The sequence below is a fragment of the Bactrocera oleae genome, chromosome 6, assembly GCF_042242935.1.
Source record: "Bactrocera oleae isolate idBacOlea1 chromosome 6, idBacOlea1, whole genome shotgun sequence".
NCBI classification, from domain to species: domain Eukaryota; kingdom Metazoa; phylum Arthropoda; class Insecta; order Diptera; family Tephritidae; genus Bactrocera; species Bactrocera oleae.
This window is the reverse complement of record NC_091540.1, coordinates 50,394,749-50,404,081: the sequence shown is the minus strand read 5'-3', so window position 1 is coordinate 50,404,081 and position 9,333 is coordinate 50,394,749. Positions and strand designations below refer to the sequence as shown.

Sequence of the window (9,333 nt, the reverse complement as noted above, 5' to 3'; positions counted from 1 at the left end):
TTTGTTTGAAATAATTGACAAGTTGGCAAAAATTAAATAGTTTTTGAATAAAAATAAATAATCTTGAATGACATTACAATCGTTGCCATTTATGTTGCCTAATTGAAAAGTTAAGAAGTATAAGAATATTTTTAGCAGAAATAATGGAACAACATTAATAACTTTTAACGTTTAGTTGAATAATTATTGCATTTTAAAAATTGTATGTAAAATAATTTCTAGAACCGAATGAAAGCGAATTGCGCATATATTTGTATGTATATAACAAAACTTGCCATTCAGCTATATAATTTCATAATTCTGTAGATACGTTTGCATTTTTATAATTATTCATTTCGAAATTCCCAAACCGGAAATTCTGATAAATATTAGTATATTCGAATATAAAAACTTTAATGATCACAGAAATTAAAATATCCACCAAATTTATGCACATAACAATAAAAGTAAATAAATGAGAAATTAACTAAATTATAATTCTTATGTTTATAAAAATTTATTAATAAGGTCTAATTACAACAAAATATAAAAATACTTATAGCGTGTTCGAACAAACCTTTGTGTATGCAAAAGTTATTATTATACGAAATGCAACTCTGTCACACAGCTGATTAGCGCTAGTATATTAGTAAGATACTATATATTTGGCGGGGTATTTTGCATTTTTCAACCGGAAACTGATAATAATATATGCTAATATCAAAGCAAATGTATCAGACAGGTTAGCTGTTTTTAAAAAATATAATAATAACTTATAATATTTTTTACAATGTAGACAAAATATAGAACTAATGTACATTTTCATTAACTTTAACATACTCAACTAAAATAATATACAAATGCTTGTATTTGTTTGGATTCGCCGACTGTTACTACTAAAATAGGCACTGGGTACTTTTGCAAGTTGTAGAGGTTTTTTATTTCTGAATGTGTAGGGAATGGCTCATGTACGCCTAATATCAGTAATCGGAAGGTTGGTGGCTTTGGTGATCTCTTTTTGAATCCATCATTATGCAGGTACAAATCGAAAGCTATATGCAAAGTGCGCACCTCCTCCTCTGCGTTTATGGTGGCATCGTCCATTTGAATAATGTCGAATTTTGCGAATGTTGCTTGAAATTGTTTGTACTCCGGTTCATCTTTGAGACAATTCAGAAAGCTTTTTTGATTACATGCTACCTCTAGACATCGTCGTTTCGCTACTGGGAGATTTTCTGCTTCGTCAATTGTGATTTTTCGTTTACCCGTAGATACGACTTTGCCATTGAAATTTATGGAGGATGAATCTGCTTCGCTTAATTGTTTTTGTACCTGCTGTTTGATTATGCATTGCTTAACGTATTTCATTTCCTTTTTTACTTTTACGAAATGTGGAGACTTCTTTACATTTTCGGGTATCGCACGATTATTAATGACATTTAAGGCAAGTGCCCAAGCACAATCTGCCTCGGTTGGTTCGATGTTATCGTAGAAAGGAATATTTTGATGCTTCACTAGAATGTACCCAATGCGCGTGAGATGTGCATATACAAGATATTCACTGCATTTTGGAGTAGGTGTCTCACCCAAAAGCAGTAAATAAGCTTGTTCAATTGACATTATCATTGTATGATATTCCAATTGCAAACGATTCTGTAAGCAGATAAATTTATTTGCTACAAGTTTTTATTTATAGTTTAAATTCATACCATTTCTAAGAGAAATAACGCTTCATAAAATTCTAAATATAAACGACCGCCATGACTGTAGCCAAAATTGCCAAATTTGCCATCTTTACGTAGCACGTGCACCGCTTTTTCGTCCGGGTCCCAAGTAGCCAGCGCTCTCCCGCCCAAGCGGTCAGTGCGTGGCAAAGAAAGCTGCTTACGTAAATCGTCTAAAGTTAATACAACGTTATTTTAAAATAAACTATAAGCAATTGGAGTTACTTTAACATACCATAAAGTTTATTTAGCTCAAGTGCTTCCTCTACTGTGCCCTCGGGAACTGTTCGTTTAAGTCCCGATTGAGAATTTTTATCAACTTTAAGGGCAGACATAATTTTCAGTTAGTTTGTTTTTTTACCTAAATTTTATTTAATGTATTTTATAATAGTAAATCTTACAAATTAAGTTTTATTTAACAAAAGGTGTAAACAAAACAAAAATGATAAATGTGGAATATAAGCAAGTTTATGCGTAGTGCTGCCATATGTTCAAGAGAAATTAATATTTTGTTCGCGTTAATGTCTCAATATCTAAAACTCTGTACATATACTAAAATTAATCGCATACCATATATTTAAGTATACAAAATACGTTCCCTGGTATTATATTCATAAATCCATCTGTTAACTAAATTTTAATTCACTTAAACCAGAGAAGGTATATTATGATATGCTTCTCTTCCAAAACTATTATGTGTTTTAAAATAACTACCCTGACACACAACAAACTTTTCATTGAAAACTATTATTGAAATTATGTAATTAGTTACCAATTGGCGTAACTTTTTAATGATTAAATAAAATCAACTACAATTTTATTTGAAACTGGAAATATAAATTCCTTCTTTTGTACGAAGGGTTTCTTTAGAAAATGTTATACGCTTCTATATGAAAGTGACGTTGGCAACGCTAAAGTCTTTAACTTTGAGTTGCCAATTGAGGTGAGACTTCTTTCGAAATCAGCTGTTGCAACAAATAATTTAAACAATATCCGGTTGTTATTTCTTATGATTAACAAAGTTGTCAAAAGCAATTTTTAGTTGCTCTCCTAACTCGTTTATTACTTAGTAATGTAAAAAGTGAATAACTATGTGCAGCGTGGAGGTTTGTGCTTGTGCTAATCGCTTCTGCCTCGCAATTTGAAAATTATAAAAACCTTGTTTTGAACATGCTTTGATTACTCTTACCTGCTGTGCCGCGGTTAAATCAACTAAATTCGCAAATGTATAAGTATAATACTTTCAACATTTATTTCGATACGTTGTGTGTTTCGTAAAATTGATTTCATAATTTTACATTTTTACAAAGCGTTGTACGAAAATTCTTAACAATTACAATTTTAAAATAGTATAAACAATTTTCGTTAGTAAATTAGATTAGGGTGATTTCGGTAGACATAATTTTGTTAAATATACAGCTAACACTTATTCTTGCACTATGAGTTGTGCCTTGTCGCGCATTGAACCTTTAAAAGTTATGCTTTAGCTGGAGTTTGAATACTTCGAATTTGCTTTTGTAAGCGAGACAAAAGCTGCACAAGACGCTTGCTCCATGGCGCTTAGAAGCAAATTGAAAACGTCTGTTCCAAATACAAATACTTGCAATTAGTCGGTCAACTGCTTTGCTTTCGCTTTTGCACGTGCCGGTCGTCCATATTTTATAATCTGTATGATACTACCAAAATATAATTCTGCCGGAAGATGGTGTTGTTGTTTTTGTTAATATTAAATCACGTATTTCGTCGTCGTCTAAGTCGTTACTAAATGCGCGTGTAATTACAGAGTAAATATAACATAATTAGTTTACAGCACTTGCTTTTTTGATGTGTGCAAAACATTGGTGATTTTATATGACACAGAGAGAAAGATAGAGAAAATGCAAGTGCAAAATGATTAAAACAAGAAAGTGTGAAATTAAAATATTTTACAAACAATAAATAAGTTTAAAACAAAGTTTAAAATTTAGTAGCGATTTATAGTTTAATTTAATTGTCGAAAATTTACTCTTATGCACTAACACTATGTTAGTTTTTGCTTTGTTATGTTTTTGTTTTCCTTTTTGGAAAAGTGACATTAATAATAAATAGTTAAAAGTTGACATTGTGCTTACGAGTTAATTGTTTTGTTAACAGCTAATTAAACGAATACAACAAAAACGCAGTACACGTTCAAACATGAATTTAAAATAGATAGATTGATTGTTGTTGATAATGACAACCAATAACAACAATTGGTTAGTTCGGTCGGGTTACGGTTTTGATAAAGCGCCATTTATTCCATTTCATTTGCTGCTAAGTTTTAATTTTTGTTTTTTGGTATTTCGTGTTTAAAACGAAATTGTTAAAGTTTTGCCGATGATTTTGTTTTCATAACTAGCACTTAGCGCTAATGCATGTTTGTATGTACATATATAAGTATGCGTTATGAGACACATCACATAGTGCTCAGTAATGATAATCCAAGTTAGGTGACATTGGGATGTAGTTGCGTTGGAGAAGACAAACACGTTGAAATGGGCGTGCACGACGACGGTTTCAGGCAAAAGGCACAACAAGTTATTGATGCTCTCTTATGGTCTACGAAAAAATAAACGAAAATTTTTAAAAATAACAAACACGAAAATTTAAAAAAATTTTAAAAGTTGTTCATTTTTGGTATACGTACAAAAACAAAACCAATAGTGAGTTAAAGAAAGTTTACATATGAATGTAAATTAATTAGTTTAAATTAAATAAGCTAAAATAGTTAATATTGCGGAAATTTTCTGTTGCTAAAATAACAAAAGAGGTGAGTTACATAAACAAAGCGTTTTAGTGCACAAAGTGATTAAAACACAAAACCTTAAGTGTAAGCAGTTGAAACAGAATTTTGAACACAAATATATTATAAATTATAATTTTCAAAGCATAAATCTATGTGAAGTGATTATGTGGGCCCATGCTATGCTTACCACTAGACAAAATAAATGTTATTAATATAAAAAAATAATAAACTAAAAAACATATGCATATGTATATCATGAATTTTGGGTGGTTTTAAAGAAACTTGTCGATTATTTCAGAATCCTACAATAAAACTTACAGAGAATAAAGTGTTTGAAACACAATACAAAAAAAAAAACACAAAAAAAAACAGAGAACAATAATAATAAAACAAATGCTACAAACTTCTACTAAAAAACCTCAAAAATAATAAATTGTGTTAAAAATATTTTAGTTTCGGATAAGAATTGTTAAACATTAAAAAAAATTAGGTTTTCTAATTAAAAAAAAGTTTTATTTCAAAAGAAGTGAATCAATGTAAAAAAATTGTAACTAAAACAATACACAAACTATTAAAAACACATTAAACCAAAAGCGAATAATTGATTTTTTTCTAACTAACGCTAACGGTAATTATGTTTAATGAATAAGTTATGATTTCAACCCCGTATACATTTTCTAGAAACGCACTGAACCACCCGCTTTCTCAAGCTATAATTTTTCTTTCGCAATATTTTTTAATATATTTTTTTCAATAAATGCAAGTTGTTTTTGTTTTTTTTTTGTTGTATTTTCTGTTTTATTATTTTAACTTAAAGCCAATGGGTATTTTGCAGTAAATTTGTAGGTTATATTTTTTTAAAAACAATATTATTATGTAAAATTATTATTTTATAGACATTTTCAATGTACGTTTAAATTAAAAATCAATATACAGCGTATGTTAATTAAAGTTTATAGAAAAAAAATATCACTTACAGAGTTAACTTATGTAAAATATGTTTGCATTTTTTTATGTTTTTGTTTGTAATAAACTTTTGTTAAAATAATATATTCTTGGTTTTTATCTAACATTAAAGTTTAATATTAATTTTTATTATTTAACTTAAGGCCTATATTGGTTTTTTTATTGTTGTATTGTTAGCATAAAATTCATTGAATTTATGTAAATATTTAGAACTAACTCTGCCTACATTTGGAGGTTTGCTTTGTTCTTGACAAACGGACGGCATACATATTTACAAAAAATTAAGCAATAAAAAATATATATAGTTAAAAAAGACAACGGACAGTGGGATCAACTTTAAACTATTTAAATTTTTTAATAACTAACTTAGTACGTGTGCTTTGTTGTCGTATTAAATTTTTTTTTTTTTTAATTTTATTATTTTAATTAACGTACAAACTAGCATTTTATGTGAGAAAATTAAAAATTTGCATAGCTATTTAATTTGTATGCATACAGTTAATACGAACCACCCTACTAATCACAAGGCAAATAGATCTTTTCGGTTAGTTTGGCTGCCACTCGCTCGAATTCTATGTTTATATGTTTGTATTAATTGTCATGGTTTCGCACACATGCTGGCATACAAGCATTTATTTTTCATACTCGTACTTTAAAAATCGAAAACACCAACAACTAATTTTCAAAAAAATTAGCAGCAACTTGGCGCTTTGTAAAATTAAGAGCATACAAAGGCGTCTCCACAGCGCAATTGTCAAAATCAGCTGTTGTGCCGACGTCACGTTAGCTCATAATTATTTCGAAATATCCTTACGCAACTGTGCAATCTCCTATGCTACCATACTTCACTGTTAGTTTGTAATAAAGATTAGTAAGAAAAATTTGTTATCGTTAAATTATTTTTGAAGAAAGAAAAAACTTATTGAAAAACGCGAGGCACTAGATAAATTATTCGTTATGTTTGTAGCGCAAAGCTGAGGCTAAGAAACTTTAGATGCGTTATTTTTTTTATAAAGAAAATTGAATATATAGTTTATAAATCACCATTGATAGATTTTTTCAGCAGTAATGTAAGTGTATAGTTTTGTCTGAGCGTAAAATGAGCAGAGTTTCAATTGTTTATGGACTGAAAATGTGCTGAAATTATAATTATTTGTGAGATCTTCTATCTCTTTCTCGCGTTGAAGTATTCTAAGAATTGTAACTATCATTGGGACTACATTACTAAAGCATTGAATAAATTTTTGTATAAGGTTCCGATCTGACGGCATTAGCCGAAGCATAGCTCTCTACTCTTGTGAGTGTTTACAGGGTTTCTGTGAAATTTCAATTGAGTAAGCCTATGTTGCTCAGGTTATGTGAATATTTTTTTAATGGCTAAGATAATGTTGAAGAGAATTTTTGATGTAATTGGGAGTTGAAGCAGCTCAATTATCGATTCTTAACTTTTCTATCGTTTACTTTATATTAATGATGAAGCACAAAGAACCATTTATCGTACCTTTATATGTCTAAAAGATCTCGAAAAGTTGGATATGAAACTCAAATAGTTAGGAATCTGGTGTTATAGATATGTATATGGGTACTAAATTAAAAAATTAGTTTTTTAGTGGCTAGAAGTTACGAAGGAATATAATCTTAGTAAAAGATTTACAAATCTACTTCTCTATTCCCAACCTATACACGCAGCAAGGTCTTAAACTTTTAATGTTGCTTTCGTTATGTGAAAATACACCGGAGTTTGGGACACTTATCTAACTTCTTACGTCTGATCAAGCGATCTCTACATTCTAGACGCGTGTCTATCACCTCACCAAGCTAAATATAGGTATATATATTTTGTTATGAGGGTTCCGTAAAAATCTCGCGAGAAAGTCACTCAACACATGCTGAGCTACTGCAACTGCAGGGTTGTATTTGAGAAGCGGGAATTAAAGCTATCAGGTCTAAAATCTAAGCGCGGCATAACACTCGCGAGATGACAAGCGCCATAGTATTATTACTTACAACTTAAATACTAACTACATTAACTACTAAAAGCATGAAAGTGAGTGGATATGATTAACATATGTATAGTATGTATGTATGTAAGCACAACGAGATGGTTATGGCAATAACAAGACACTAATGAGAAACAGTTAAAGTTAAAAATGCATTTTATGAAGCAGTTATATTAGAAGAAGGTAAAGCGGGAGAGAGCGAGAGACAGTGTGATAGTGAGCGAGACAAGTTAACTGCTGATTGGTCGATAATATGGTGACACACGAATGCATACGATTGATTGTTTACGGTTTCAACATATTTATGTAGATTGTGTGAACTGATTGGCGCAAACATTTCGATATTGATTTTGATTGAGATCGCAAATTTCACTGATACGAACGGATATACGAGTTAAGTGTTTATTGGCGTGTATATTTGAGTGTGTAAGAGTGTTTGTGTGTGTGATGCTTACTTTTTCATCAGCGAACGAACTTTTTTAATTGTTCGATTCAGAATGGTTTTATTGTTTGCATTGTTGTTGTTGTTATTGCTGTGCGTGTTGTTGCCTGGCGCATTGCTACTCAGCGATGACGTCGACGTTTTGCCACTATTCTGACTACCGCGATGCGTATGCGCCGATGCGCGCACCTGCGATCTGAACATGCTGCCGCACGAAGTATTGCTGCTGCGCAACGATTGTGCATCATCAGTCGAGCTGACACCCTCCGGGCTGCGACGCGTCAACGGCAGCATGCCGCCACCGCCGTGCGTCTTCCGTACGCCGATATCGGCAGGTTCGGGCGTCGTTGCGGCGCTGGATGTGGACACGCTGTCGCCGCGTTGCGTCAACGGTTGTGTGCGTGTGCCGCGTTTGAGATCGGGCGTTGCGGGTGTGGCAAGATTCTGCATACTCTGTGTACCTTCCATGGGTGCCGGTTGTGGTTTCGACGCCACCACCAACGCCAACGTCTTATCATCGAGAAAATGATCGAGTGAACGCGATTTACGATGCTGCGCATTGGGTGGTATATTTGCGCTCTTCTCACGTCTAGCGACCGTTTGCGGCGCTTCATTGGAAAACTCGGACAGCGAACCGACCGATGAGGCGTAATCATTGCCCGGTTGGAGTGTGCTCGTCGAACTGGCGTTGGTCAGCGCTGTGCTGCCGGCCGTAACGCGTGCTGCCATATCGGCAATACGATCGTTGGAGCCCAAACCGTCAGTGGTGTCCAGCAATTCATCGACGCTGTGACTGCGATAGTTAGCGGCAGCACCGGCTGTCACGCCATTGCTATTGCCATTATTAATGCCACTAGCCGAGCTGCGTCGTGGCGGCCGGTAGCCAGTCGGTGACATGTTTTGCATGGAACCACCCATGAGCAGCGCCTTCGGCTGTGCCATTGTCTGTTGTGTGCGGTAAGGCGTTATTAGGTTGCGCTTCGAACCACGCCCGAACATGCTCAGTTGACCGTTGCTGCCGAGCGGCCCGCAGCTGCCGCCTATCCGTTGTCTGGCCGGTGAGGGGGATTGCCGGTATCTATTTGCCTGGTGATTAGCTGCTAGTTTGTGATTAGTATTAATTAAATATGAACGTTCATTAAAATTTGCATTTTGCATTTTGAGTTTTCAGATTTTTTTAGTAGTACGATAATACAAACATAAATAACTAAGTTAACTGTTTACGTCTTACTAAAGCTAACCTACATTTTAAGTAGTGTGATTCGCGCGGGCGAAATTTTGAAATTATTTTGAGTTGAGTGAGTAACAGCTATTTGTAAGAGTAACTAAATTTTTTTATGAATATCAAATAGTAAGGAGTAAGTTCGAGTTGGGAGAAGAGAGGTGTTCGGTTGTGGAGTTTTTGTATAGAATATTTTCTTTTCTTCTGCTAAATCTACGCTAAATTTAATATCTACT

At 33.1% G+C, this 9,333-nt stretch overlaps 2 protein-coding genes across 11 annotated transcripts in view; both read right to left on the bottom strand.

The window, feature by feature from the left end:
* Nucleotides 1-727: 727 nt before the first annotated feature.
* Nucleotides 728-2,144, bottom strand: Tsen54 (tRNA splicing endonuclease subunit 54). Its single transcript, XM_036359190.2, has 3 exons — nt 1,939-2,144; nt 1,689-1,876; nt 728-1,632 (listed from the first exon to the last, which is right to left on the bottom strand). The coding sequence occupies exons 1-3, from the start codon at nt 2,036-2,038 to the stop codon at nt 820-822; spliced, it is 1,101 nt and encodes a 366-aa protein (XP_036215083.2). The 5' UTR covers nt 2,039-2,144; the 3' UTR covers nt 728-819.
* Nucleotides 2,145-2,930: 786 nt separating this feature from the next.
* Nucleotides 2,931-9,333, bottom strand: part of Sarm (sterile alpha and armadillo motif) — a 113,619-nt gene continuing 107,216 nt past the window's right edge. For 5 of the 10 annotated variants that reach the window (XM_070112090.1, XM_070112092.1, XM_036359198.2 and 2 more), the window contains 2 exons: nt 7,889-8,975; nt 2,931-3,464 (listed from right to left, as the gene is read on the bottom strand). In XM_070112090.1, the coding sequence (XP_069968191.1) occupies nt 3,380-3,464; nt 7,889-8,975 (1,172 nt within the window). In that variant the 3' untranslated portion in view covers nt 2,931-3,379. Of the gene's footprint in view, nt 4,281-7,888; nt 8,976-9,333 lie in introns of all 10 variants that reach the window. The other 5 variants (XM_070112091.1, XM_070112094.1, XR_011397152.1 and 2 more) reach the window with 4 other exon arrangements.